We start from the raw sequence: 14,596 nt of genomic DNA on the forward strand, positions 1-14,596 counted from the left end.
TTTTAAAAAAAAGCTCACAGCGTGAATTACACCAGCCTGCCTTGCCAGATCTAGGTAAGGCACTGGGAAAAGAAAAGTTAGAAATATCAAGAGCGTTGTTATTTCTATGTGCTGAATGTTTAAACTGACTAACATTGAAGGGAAAAAATTAGAGAGAGACTGATCTCGTTAGTAAGGCTGCTGACAGTTGATTTATGGAACTGAGACGGTTTGTTATAGCCTTCTCTAGCCGGAGCTGAGTCGGAGCCTGAAGTTAAGGAGATCGATTAATTACTGGCTTCTTTTTGTGATATAAAAAAAAAAGTAAAAGTCTGAAGGCAGAAAAGAAAATATAGAATTGAAAATTATCCTCCTTTAACATTGATGGAAGGGAGACTGAGTAACTGAGGAAGAAGAATATTGGCACTTTCTCTCAGTAAACAAATAAATAAATAAACAAATAAATATCAGCTTGCTATAATAAAGAAGTACTGAATTGAATGTTGCTTTCCTCCAATAAAGCTGCGATTGGGCTTATGAGAGAAGAGACAGAGGAAAGGATTAACGGAACTTTTTAAAACTGAAGCAACAAGACATCGAGGCAATTGAGAGACGCTGTGAATAAATAGATTACAGTTGCTTCAAAATTGCCAAAATAAGAAAATAATTGGAAAAGGTGTTGCTTTCCTCAGTCGGGGCTGCGATTGGGCTCGTGAGAGGAGAGCTAGAAGAAAGGACTACCAAAAATATTTTATTTGATCAGCGCTGAAGCGGAGTGTCATTAAGGGAGAGTGACTTCAGGATATAATGAATTAAATCTATGAAAGACCTAACTAGTCTGAGAGAGATCTAAGAGAAGGAAAAATTATCAGACTGAGTGTTTCCCTTCTCATTGAGATAGTGAAGGGGCTTAAGGGAGAAGAAATATAAAAAAAAAAATCTACTTCAAAAGATAGAACCAAATCCTAGAAGAAAAGGAATTAAAAACTTAAGAACACCCAACCTAAACCTAAGAGATTAAATTTAAGAAAGAAGAATAACCAAGAAAAAGAAAATAACAACATGGCAAGTACCAGACAAAACAAAAATGAGGCTGGTACATCTGCAAAAAGACAGAAACAAGACCAAATAACACCAAGCAAAATACCACTTCCTATAGAAGAATCAGACATATTAAGCAAAACAGAAGTTATGGAAGAATTAAGACAAATCAAACAAATGCTTAAGGAAACTATAACTAATATGTCGGAAATGAAAGAAGAAATTTTAAATATTCATAGACAAATGGAAGTTAACAACAAAAGAACAACTGAACTAGAATCAAAAATGGAAACTATAGAATGTGAATCAAAAAGATGTAAAAACGACAGCCTGGAATTAAATAAATTAAAAGATCAACTGGAGGACTACGAGAATAGAGGAAGAAGGAAAAACATCAAACTTTTTGGAATACAAGAAAATTTAGAGGGAAAAAATACTATCCTTTTCCTTGAGAATTTAATTCCAAAAATACTACAGTTAGACTTGAAACAACCAATTGAAATTGAAAGGGCGCATAGAATCCCAATTAAAAATTTAGAAAACAAAAACAGACCAAGACCAATAATTTTCAAAATGTTGAGATACCAACAAGCTCTAGAGATACTAAATGCTGCAAAAAAAGATAAAAACCTAAATTATAAAGGATCAAGATTATGGTTTTTACCAGACTTTGCCAAAAACACTGCAAATAAAAGAAAGAGACTACTAGACATGAGACCTCTACTAAAAGAAAAAGGATTTAAATATGGTCTATACTACCCGGCGAAAATGAGAGTATCATCTGGAGACAAATCCTTATATTTTGAGGATCCCGAAAAACTAAAAGATTTTCTCTCTAAACCAGAACCTATGATATTTTAACATAGAACATTAAGATGGTTTTGAAGACTCTATGAAAAATTAGAAAATATGACATATCGAAATATCTGAAGAAAAGGAGGAAAACAATATAAAGAAAAGACAATAATAATTATAAGAAAGAAAGAACAAAATATATAGGAAAATTATTAAATAATACACTACATATATGATAAAAATAATTATATGTTGAATTTATAATACTAAGGAAATACAAATTAACATATTGTTAAATGGATAATGATACATTAATGAAATGTTATGGAAAATGATTAAAGATATAAAAGATCAATATAGATAGATAGAAGGGAAATTTGTTTAAATATTGAATATTGATTGCCTGGAATGGGGAGAATGTTTGGATTACAGTTCCAATGTGTATCCTTAAGCAGCCAATGTACTGGGTGGGAAAGGGAGGGACAAGGAGAATATTTATTAGAATAATTAAGGGAGATACATTAGGGTTAAATATGTGTGTCATGAAGAAAATTTTTTGGATATTAAATATGAAAGAGGAGAGGAAGAATAAGATAATGAAAAGTATTAAAATGTATAATGTCTTTTAAAATTTATTCTATTAATGTCAATGGCCTGAATCATGTAATTAAAAGGAAAAAAATATTAACATTTTTAAAAAAGCAAAATGCGGATATTTACTGTCTGCAAGAGACACATCTTAATATGAAGGAATCACAGAAATTAACAGGTGGATGGATAAAGGAATGTTTTTTTGCTCCAGCAGTGGGTAAAAAAGCAGGGGTTGCAATTCTTATAAATAAAAAATGTATGGCCAATATAAAGGTAAAAAGTTCAGATCCACATGGAAGATGGATACATATCGATATAGGTATGGGAAATGATACCCTGACGTTATTTAATATATATGCCCCTAATTCGAATCAATCAGAATTTTTCAAAAAGCTACAAAATATGTTATTACCACTGGCTGCCTCTAATTTAGTGGTAGCTGGAGATTTTAATGCTGTAATGGATCCATTATTGGATAAAAAACCAGGTAAAAATATTAAATCTTTAGGTCTAGATAATTTAGTTCGATCATGCGATTTGAAGGATATATGGCGTATTCTTCATTTTAATGATCAGGAATATTCATTTTGTTCACAGGTTCATAAATCATTTTCAAGAATAGATTATATTTTTGTTTCAACAAATAAAGTGCAACAAGTGATTAAAGCCTCCATTGATCCTATTATTATTTCGGATCATGCGGGAATATGGATAGAATTACAATTAGATCAATTAGAAAATAATAGACCTCTTTGGAGATTTGATAATGCATTACTTGTGGATGACAAATTTTTGGAAAATTTTAAAACACAAATTAATGAATTTTTTCAAACAAATTTAGTGGAAGATACATCTATAGAGAATGTATGGGATGCATTTAAAGCAACTATGAGGGGTAATATTATATCATATTCAGCTTTTATTAGGAAACAAATTAAAAAACAATATATAGAATTAGAAAAAGAAATAAAAATATTAGAAGCTAAATTGATAAGTAAATGGGAATATGAAGTTTTGCAAGCTCTTTTGAAAGCAAAAGGTAAATATAATGAATTAACTTCAAAAATGATAAGAAAAGATTTGTTTTCCAAGCAAACAGTGTATTATGGAAGTTCTAATAAGGCGGGAAAATTATTGGCAAATTATCTTAAGGCAAAAAAAAGGAGAACTAATATTAATGGAATAAGAGATGATAAAGGTATAATAACAAATCAAACAAATATAATATTAAAACAATTTTTAAACTTTTATAAGGATCTATATTCCTCCGAACCTTATTTGGAGAAACAAAAAGATGGAAAAAAATTTTTAGATTTAATTAATGGACCTAAGATTCCTGATCATATAAAACGAAGTTTAGAAGAACCTATATCATTAAAAGAATTAGAAACAGCATTGAGATCTCTTAGAGTTGGATCCGCTCCAGGTGGTGATGGTTACACAGTAGAATTTTATAAAACATTTCAAAATATCCTCTCCCCACATTTATTAAAATTATATCAGACACAACTTATAAAAGGTAATATAAAAGGTACTATGGCTGAATCAATAATAATTGTTTTGCCTAAGCCAAATAAAGATCCTACTTTGGTTTCAAACTACAGGCCTATATCTTTGATAAATGTTGATAATAAACTTTTGGCAAAAATTTTGGCTTTGAGATTAGCCAAAGCTCTCCCACATATTATAGATATGCACCAAACGGGTTTCGTTGCTAAAAGACATTCCTCCAATAACTCTAGACTATTATTTCACATGCTTAACTTGTCAAAAAAAATGGATGAACCGGCTTTCACAGTTTCATTAGATGCTGAGAAAGCATTTGATAGGGTAGAATGGAATTTTATGTATCAGGCTTTAGAATGGTTTGGTATAGGTTCTGGATTTATACAAATGGTAAAAACATTGTATAGCTTCCCGATTGCAAGATTAAATATTAATAATATGATATCTGATGGTTTTCAATTGCAGAGGGGAGTTAGACAAGGCTGTCCTTTATCTCCTTTGTTATTTGATGTTGTATTAGAACCCTTATTGTTAGCAATACAACAAACGAGGGAGATACAAGGTATTCCATATTCAGATATGGAATATAAAATTTCGGCTTATGCTGATGATATTTTGCTTTATTTGAGAAATCCAGAGTCTACCTTATCTTCTTTATTGGAATTAATTGATAAGTTTGGCAAATTTTCAGGTTATAAAATTAATTGGAATAAATCTGAAATTATACCCTTGAATGTTCACTGTGTAAAAGGATTATTTGATACTTTTCCATTCATATGGAAAGAAGAAGGATTTAAATATCTAGGCATTCAAGTTAAAAAAACAATTGAAGATACTGTAAAAGAAAATGAAAAATATGTATTAAAAAAAGTTACGGAGTTATGTGAGCAATGGAACCCATTACATATTTCTTGGTGGGGAAGAGTTCAAACTATTAAAATGATGATGTTGCCTGTAGTTTGCTACCAAATGAGTATGATACCTATTTATTTTCAGGGGTCCTTTTATAAAAAGCTTAATAGAATTTTAACAAAATTTCTTTGGCTTGGTAAAACATCTAGAATAGCTTTAGTAACCTTACAAAAATCAATTAAGGAGGGAGGGGTAAATTTTCCAAATTTTTATAGGTACCATCAAGCCTATATTCTACGTCAGGGTATGTATTGGATCCTCCCAGAACTTATAGATAATGCACCAGATTGGTTATATTTGGAATGGCGCCTTATGTTTCCCCTAAATTTAGTTCATCTACCAAGTATTAATATACCTAAAAGATACAAAGAAAATAAAATAATAATGGATACTTGGAAAACATTGAGATTTACTGATAAATTAACACCCATCCCAATATACAAATCAACTAATCAATCCATATGGATAAACTCCAAGATCAAAATTGGCGGAGCTCAAATCCTTTGGAAGAACTGGATTAATGCAGGCATTAGATCTCTAGATGATATTATTTCAGAAGGTAAACTGCTGGATTTTCCACAATTGCAACATAGATTTGGTCTCAATAAAACACAAAGTTTTAAATGGTTGCAATTGAAGCAGGCCATTCAGGTTGGGTTCCCTGAATGGAAATCATTAAACAACCAATATAGTTTAAAGTTCTTATGCTTTAAAGCAGACTTCCTAGGACATCAAGCCGCATTGTGGTATAAATTAATATCTGGATATTTAAATAAAAAACCAAAAAATGGTCTAAGAGACATTTGGAGCATTGAGATTGGACATCAAATTAATGCATCTCAATGGCCACTAATTTGGTCTTGGAGAATGGGATGTACAGTGTCAGCATCTATGAGACAAACATGGTTCTTTTTATTACATAGAGCTTTTTGGACCCCTACTCGTTTACAAAAATTAGACAGTTCTAAGTCTAATAGATGCTGGCACTGTAATCTAGAACCAGGGACATTAGATCATTTATTATATCATTGTCCTTATATTAAAATTTTTTGGAATTCAATTTGGCCACAAATTAATAAATTAATGGAAAATCATATTGCAATATCATATGATACAATTTTATTTGGAACAATGATGAGAATAAAAAGTCAAATTTCACCAGAAAATAATAAGCTTTTATTAATTATGACAGGGGTTGCCATTCAACATATAACTAACAATTGGAAAAATTACAACAACCTAAATTACACATTTTGGTGGAATACAATATGTCATATTTTTAAAATGGAAAGAACAATAGCAATACAAAAAGGGACATATACTAAATTTATAAAAATATGGGGGCCATTGACAAAATACTGTAATGAATAAATAATATGATGTTTTCTTCTTCTTTTCTTCTTTTAAGGATCTTTTTATGACACACATAGAGGGGGGGTAAGAAAAATTAATTTATACATAGTATGTTATAATATATTATACAAAATGTAACGTATGAATAAAAGGTAATAAAAGGGTGGGGGGAGGGAAATGGGACAAAATTTGTTTAGATTATATTGTATTAGATATAAAAAAGTTATAGAATATTTATCAATTGTATTCTATTATGTTGTATACTGTTTATAAAAATTTGAAAATTAAAATATTATATTAAAGTAATGAAAGGGAGGGGGGAGGGTGAGGGGGAAAATCAAATTCAGATATATAATGTATTAGATATAAAAGTGATAATATGCATTTATCAATTGTATTTTATTATTATGTACACTTTATGAAAAATTAGAAAATAAAAAATAATGGAAAAAAAAAAAAAAAGTGCAATAATGAATGAATAAATAGAAAAATCAAACAGTCGTAGTAAAAATGCAGTGCTGTCAACATTTCAAAGTTAGGACTCAAACCAGCGAAAAATAGAACTTATCTGCAGTGACTGCCAGTAAGATTCATATTCAACATTTTCAGCTTCTCAGAATAATATCACTGTTTCCAAACAAGGCCCGAAGGCCCAGTGAAAGCTCAACTGGTCCAGTTTCAGGTAAACCACCCTTCTTCAGGAGCTTAGGCAAGAAGAAACCTTCCTTGAGGAGGCAACCCGCAGGTCTCACCGGTGGTGTACTCCGAAGGGTTTACTCCAATTGTTTGAAAGCTCATTGTTGAGCTTTACTTGATTAAGTTCTAAATTTAAGAAAACCCTCAAACCATTTCAAAACTTGGCCATATATGCCTATAGCATCCAGACATTCCAATAGTTTATCGTGGTCCACAAGGTCGAACGCACTGCTTAAGTCCAGTTGCAAAATTAGAGCACTGGTACCCTTACTAAAAAAATTGTTAAACTAGTATTTTCCCCAATATGATTCAAACTCTTTAGGAGAGTTTGGACCTTGGATTTGTTCATAAGTTGTCCAAAAGGAAGACAGATAAAAATGTCTCCTTGAAATCTCTAGCTATATATATGAGTCCCAAAAAAACGGGACTGTGAGGCTTATAAGAACATGTCTTCTCATAGCAACCAGTCATCTAACTCAAGTCGAGGGTCCAGGGATTGAGGAATGCCTTGTCAATCGCCTCCCTGGTCTACCTGCTGCCTGCAAGGCCTAGAGAGGTGAGGTACCAAAGGTGATGAACATCCTGCAGGGCCTTTATCTGTTTTTATTGAATTTTCCAATAACTCATGTTACAAATCATCAAACAAATCGAAACAGTGCTATTGTGGACAAAGTCACAGAAACCCTCTAAACTCCCCTCCTCCTCCCTCCCCTCCAACATTTGTCTATTTCCCGCCCAATGAATTATAAGAACACATATAGAAACCTGCTATATTGGGAAATGATGATAGGTTTCCATAATTCTTTACTCACATCACCAAACAGAAAAGACTCTTTTGATCTCCCTCTCTACTTAGCCAAAATCTCAGAACCTTATACATTCAAAAGTTTCAAGTTTATTTTTGATTTGATAAATCGCTTATTCAAATTTACTAAGCGAGTTACAATAAAATAATAATAAACATACAACTGGACATAATATTTATAATTTAAAATTAGTGGGTTAGATTGACAAATTTACAGACTTATTGATACACAAGGAATGGAGGGAGAAAGTTACAATTTGTTGTTTTAAAGTAGAGAAGAGAACCATATATGGGAAAAACAATAGGGAAGGAATAGTAGAGATCTAGAGCGTAACTATTGTACAGTTTGTAAAAAAATTTTAAAGATTAAAACCCTATAACAGCCTTTCTCCCCCCTTTACTCTTAGGTTTAAATCTGTGTATTGAAAAATTTTTTGGAAACAACCATGCTCATTAGAAAGTCGACAGGCTTAGCATATAGAACAGCACTAAACTTACCCAGACCCCATTCCAACTCCCCCACCCCCACCCTATCCCAAGATTCAAGAGGTAATATTAGCCTTTCTCCCAGCCTAGGAAAGCCAGGATGTGTGTGCATGGTGTAAACAGCAGCTGACATTTCAGGTCAGTGTTCAGTCTCATTAGGTATTTTGCTTTTACCACCTCTTGCTTCAACATAAGTTGTTGGGGGTGAAGTAAATTTGAACCATTTTGCCAATCCACTCCTATAAATCCCCTCTCTAACTGAAGGTACAATACTTGGATGTCAAAAAGACCAAAATGCTATGGCACCATCGGAGCCAGACATAAAACAAAAGTTAGGATCAAATAATCTACCACCCAAAGCAGGATGTCCAGTCGTCATGTATCCCACCAAACCCTCGAGAGGGTAAAATCCAAAAGCAAATTACTGTACAAGAAAATATCGGATTTAGACCAACAATGAGAACGACCTTAAATAACCATAACTGTCGCCGCGAGCAGCCATTCAGCTGTTGGAGAGTGACTATCACTTACCCAGATAGTCAACTCCCCCCCCCCCGGACTTAGTAGGGGAATTCTCACTGAGTTGCTAAGAGAGAGAGGAGAAACGCACCAGGCACACACACAATTAGAATCAAGTTTCAAGTTTATTTAAAAAATTTGTTAAATCACCTAATCAGGCTTCTAGGTGATGTACATTAATCAATAAAAACATTCAAGTTAACAAACATATTGGGGGGGGGGACAATTAACTAAACAGTAACTGAAGCTTCAGGGAGATTTCTATCTGATGCTTAAAGCAGCAGCATCAAGAAATGACCCCAAAGCATTCAGCACTGACTCCTTTTATAGAAAAGATTGGAGGCAGAATAAAAAGCAAAGGTCAAATTATTGGTAATGATTACTTATGTCACAAGATGCAAGCCATAGGTCATATGGTCAATGGACAAAAGATACATTACACGTGTCGTAAATCATAAGGTCATAACATCCTAAAAACCCTTTATCTTCAAGCAAGGATGTTTTCTAGGGCAGAGTGCAAGTTTTCTACCATAGCAAGTCTTAGCTGCTATATCTTTATACCTATATTTCATTATATAGGTTTTCAGTGGGGAGGGGGGTATAAAACTCACATAGCCCCTTTCAGGGTCTATACAACTAGAGGCTCAGCATGGGGCAGGAGCGCAGGAAGACCACTCCTGCTCTGGCCCACTGCTCGACCACCAGAGATTTCAAGCGAATGCGGGGGAGGCAGGAGGGAATTAAGTCATTACAGTCTGCTGGGACAGGAGGTGGAAGGAATCCCTCCTGTCCCGGCCCACCACTGGGCCACCAGGTGTTACGGCAGGCCCAGCGGAGACCTGGTAACAGGTACGAGTTGGGGGGGGGGGGGGAGCGGATGGGCACTGACCTGAATATAAGCCGACTTCCATTTTGGGGCCAGTTTTGGCCCAAAAATCACAGCTTATATTTGAATATATACGGACCGACACTTAGGTCTGCTGGGCATACTGCAAGTATAGTTGTAACCAGAAGTGCTAGTGAAAAACGCAGACTTTTATGTAGCTAGGTATAGCAGGCTATGCATATTACTTTGGAGGCCTCCTAGTTCCTGTTAAGCAGATATCTGCAGCAGCACTTGCATTTATACATTTGTCACCTTGGAGACTGGATGTTAGGACAGTATCTATGCTTGAATTAATAACTATTTAGATTAATAGAAAGCTTTGTACTTTATACATGAGAATGGAAGCATGCTGAGTGTAAACTCAGTGAGGGATATTGTATGCATTAAAACCTAAGAGGCTTAATGTACCCACTGAGAGCTAGATGCACTAAACAGGATTGATAAGACTATGTGAGTCTGCTCCGATCTGTTTTTGGACGATTCTAAAAGAGCTATTGATGCACTAAAAATTTTGCATGCAAATAATTTGTGCAGAGGTTCATCCTAATCCTTGTCTCTCCCGTCCGATTGATCGCTGTGAAAGCAACTCACACATGCACAGAGCTGGCAGGAAAAGCGTTCTGCCATTCAGCTGTTCAGGACATGAAATCTTTTTTTGTCTTTTTCTTTTTTTTTAAGGGGCACAGGTGCTGTGTGTGTGTAACACACTCAATATCTGCCCCATTAAAAGAAAAAAGCACCCCCCACCGATGATGGCCGTCCCCGATGAAATGGCACCAGGGACCAACCAACACCCCCCCCCCCCGGGGCCTGCAAAAATTAGCAGGAGGGATGCCCACTCTCTCTGGCCATGCTGACCCTCCCCTCTCCCACCCCCATGAGTAAAAATTTGCAGGAGGGATGCCCCCTCCCTCCTGCCTGTGGATGCTCCTCTGAACCCCTCCATATCCACCCCAGTACCTGGTTTGGGGGTGGCGCCTGGTGTGGGGGGCCCTCTGTTGGCAGGAGGGAGTGGGCATCCCTTCTGCTGGTTGGTTGGTTGTTTTTTTTTTCTCATGCTGGGGGGTTTCGGCAAGGCAGGAGGGAGTGGGAATCCCTCCTGACAATTTGTTTCTCGCACTGGAGCGGGTCGGGTTGGCAAGGCAGGAGGCCGATTTTCACTGAAGAGGGGGTTTGGTCCCCGGTGCCAGTTCGTCTGGGAGAGCTGTCATTGGCATTAGGGGGAGGTGATTTTTTCTTTTTTTTTTATGGGGCAGATATTGTGCATGTGTAACAAATGCACAGTATCTATGCCCATTAAAAAACTGCCGGTAAGACAGGTAATCGACTGGTCTTGACTAATCACTTTTTTTTGTGCTTCACCAAGCGATGTTAGTGCATCAATCGCTTGGGTAGTTTGCATGGGGTTTCAATATTAAATGGCTAATTTGCATGGCCGGTTTGGAAAATTGGTGATCAAGAGGAAAAACACGCGGTGAGCCATTTTGTACATTGGATCGGCAAATGTGATTGTCACTAAAGCAGTCAAAACTGGTTTAGTAATGATCGCTGACATTAGTGCATCTAGCTTTAAGGCTGCAAACACCTTGTCCCTTTCCTTCCCCCCTGCCAAAAAAGAAATGGCATCTGGTCTTACAATTGCATCACCACTCAGCTTCAAGTGCTAAGAGGCAAGCCTCTCATCTTGGACTGTTGGTCCCTCCTTCCAAATGGCTCTGCATAATGACGTCGGATTTTGAACCTCACGTTGCAATCACCATGTTATCCTGAACTATAGCTATGTGATGCAGGTTTCCACATTAGGAGTCACTGCCCATGAAAAGTATCTAGATGCCATTGTTGATTATACGTTGAAACCTCAGTGTGCAGTGGCAGCTAACAAAGCAAACAAGTTAGTAATTATCGGGACAGGAATGGAATACAAAAATGAGAATATTATTGTGCCTTTGCATCACTGCATGGTGCGACTATTCCTCAAATACAGTGGAATTAGAAAAGGTACAGAGAAGGGCAATGAAAATTATAAAGGGGATGGGAGGACTTCCCTATGAGGAAAGGCTAAGCAGCTAGGACTCTTAAGTTTGGCAAAGAAGATGGCTGAGGGCAGATATGATAGATGGCTAAAATACTGAGTGGAGCAGAGTGGAACGCTATTTGCTTTTTCCAAAAATACTAGGACGAGGGGGTATGCAATGAAGCTACTAAGTAGTAGGTTTAAAACAAACTGGAGAAAATATTTCTTCACTTAATGTGTAATTAAATTCTGGAATTCGTTGCTGGAGAATGTAGTAGAAGCAGGATTTTAAAAAGGTTTGGATCATTTCCTAAAAGAAAAGTTCATAAGCCATTATTAAGATGGACTTGGGAAAATCCACTGTTTATTTCTAAAATAAGCAGCAGCATAAAATCTGTTTTGCTCTTTTGGGATATTGCCAGGTACTTGTGACCTGGATTAGCGGTTCATAGACAACTCGGCGAAAGACAAAGGCGCGCACCGAAGAAAATTACAGTTTTTAGGGGCTTCGTTGGGGGGTTTTGTTGGGGAGCCCCCCCAGTTTACTTAATAGAGATCGCGCCGGCATTGTGGGGGGTCTGGGGGGTTGTAACCCTCCACAATTTACTGTAAACTTAACTTTTTCCCTAAAAAGAGGGAAAAAGTGAAGTTTTCAGTAAATTGTGGGGGGTTACAACCCCCCACAACGCGGCGCGATCCCCCCCGTCGGAGCCGTAAAAACAGTAATTTTCTGCGGCGCGCACCTCCAAGCTGCGCTAAATTGTCTACGCGCGCCTTTGTTCCGGCGCGCTTTTGACCTGATATCGGATTAGCCATTGTTGGAAAAAGGATACTGGGCTTGATGGACCTTCAGCCAGTATGGCAACTCTTTATGTTCTCATTCTGAGATAAGAGAGACCAAGTCAGAAAGAAAGAAATAGCTCTGCTGCCAGCTTCAGAGAGAAGGGGCTAGCAATATCTTGAGGAGGAGGGTAAATAAGGGCCTGGAGGCTTCCACTGTCCTCAGGGTTGGGGAAGTAAGACTTTGGTCTAAAGACCACTTTCTTGTTGAGGAGGTATGGAGGCTCTTTGTGCTAATCAGTCCTTTCGCATTGGGCCTGTGAGAGAGGGAATGCTTCTTGGTAACTTGTTCGTATATTCCAGTGGTTCCCAACCCTGTCCTGGAGGAACACCAGGCCAATTGGGTTTTCAGGCTAGCCCTAATGAATATGCATGAAGCAAATTTGCATGCCTATCACTTCCATCATATGCAAATCTCTCTCATGCATATTCATTAGGGCTAGCCTGAAAACCCGATTGGCCTGGTGTTCCTCCAGGACAGGGTTGGGAATCACTGGTATATTCCATGTCAGAATCAACTGATATTGAAGGATACTACTTAAGACCCCTGTTTTTCCTGGTAAACAGTAAAGCTTGTTGAAGAGTAACATTTGTCAAACAGAAGCTATTCCATATAGCCTCCTTGTTCAAAATGTGAATGATAAAGGTTGTCCTTTCTTTCCTTGGCATGTGTAGGAGGGGTTGAAGATATGCATGTTCATGCAAAACACCTTAACAAGACTCAAGAGGTACTGTTAGCCTTTCTCCCATCCTAGGAAAGCCATGATGTGTGTGCATGGTGTAAACAGCAGCTGACATTTCAGGTCAATGTTCAGTCTCAATAGGTATTTTGCTTTTACCACCTCTTGCTTCAACATAAGTTGTTGGAGGTGAAGTAAATTTGTACCATTTTGCCAATCCACTCCTAAACTTAACATTTGTCTTTATTTGCTTGGCTGTTTTGTATTAAACTGCTAATTTTAACTTCTCTGTTTCTTCTATTCAGTTAAATATTTATTCATTGTGTTACACACTTGTTTGTGATAATGTGTCCCCGCCTAGGGCAATGACACAGCATCGTTTACTGTATTATTTTAGCTTCTTCGTTTACTGTATTATTTTAATTTCTTTTTTTTACATAACTTTCATAGCCTTTTTTTAACCTAAGAAGAGTTTTTCCTCTAGCTTAATAAAAATCCATGAGCCAACAGCAATAAAAAAAAAAAATATACAGGCTTTATCAAATGTATGCATTTTAAAGATCCCCTTTTAAAAATCCAGTACATTTAAATATATGGCTCCCAATATGCATTTTCACTTGAATTCTGCATAAACAGCCAAAACATGATAGCAGAACCAGTAATTAACTCACTTTGCACATGGGTTTAGCAAGTCACTTCTGTCTCTCTTCCCTTAGAGGTATCAAATTTCACTAGAAGCGTAATACAGTAAAACCTTGGTTTGCGAGCATAATTCGTTCCAAATGCTTATAATCCAAAGCACTTATATATCAAAGCGAATTTCCCCATAGGAAATAATGGAAATTCAAACGATTCGTTCCACAACTCAAAAACTTTAATACAAAATACTATACGTATTTAACATAGAAACATAGAAAATGACGGCAGAAAAGGGCCATAGCCCATCAAGTCTGCCCACTCCAACAACCCTCCCCTAATCTACACTCTATCACTCGTCCCCAAGCTGCCCTCCTCTATGCTACCCTCGTAGGGATCCGATGTGGGCATCCCATTTATTCTTAAAATCTTGTATGCTGCTGGCTACGATCACCTGCTCCAGGAGCTCGTTCCAATGGTCCACCATTCTTTCAGTGAAGAAGTACATCCTGGTATCCCCATGGAATTTCCCCCCCCCTGATTTTCAGCGGATATACCCTTGTGGACGAGGGTCCTTTTAGAAGGAAAACGTCGTCTTCCACCTCAATGCGACCAGTGATGTACTTAAATGTCTCTATCATATATCCCCTCTCCCTACGTTCCTCGAGAGAGTATAGCAGCAACTTGTGCAGCCTGTCTTCATAGGAGAGATCCTTGAGCCCCAGGATCATCCTGGTGGCCATTCGCTGAATCGACTCAACTCTCAGCACATCCTTACGGTAGTGCGGCCTCCAGAATTGCACACAGTACTCCAGATGAGGTCTCACCTGGAGTACTGTGTGCAAGACCTCGCTCAT

General features: G+C 36.9%; 1 protein-coding gene across 8 annotated transcripts in view; it reads left to right on the forward strand.

The window, feature by feature from the left end:
* Positions 1-14,596, forward strand: part of ECHDC1 (ethylmalonyl-CoA decarboxylase 1) — a 75,241-nt gene that overhangs the window by 35,501 nt on the left and 25,144 nt on the right. For all 8 annotated transcript variants that reach the window (XM_033937425.1, XM_033937422.1, XM_033937420.1 and 5 more), the window contains one exon: positions 13,099-13,151. In XM_033937425.1, coding sequence (XP_033793316.1) covers positions 13,099-13,151 — 53 coding nt within the window. The remainder of the gene's footprint in view (positions 1-13,098; positions 13,152-14,596) is intronic.

The sequence above is a fragment of the Geotrypetes seraphini genome, chromosome 3 (genome assembly GCF_902459505.1).
Source record: "Geotrypetes seraphini chromosome 3, aGeoSer1.1, whole genome shotgun sequence".
Classification (NCBI taxonomy): domain Eukaryota; kingdom Metazoa; phylum Chordata; class Amphibia; order Gymnophiona; family Dermophiidae; genus Geotrypetes; species Geotrypetes seraphini.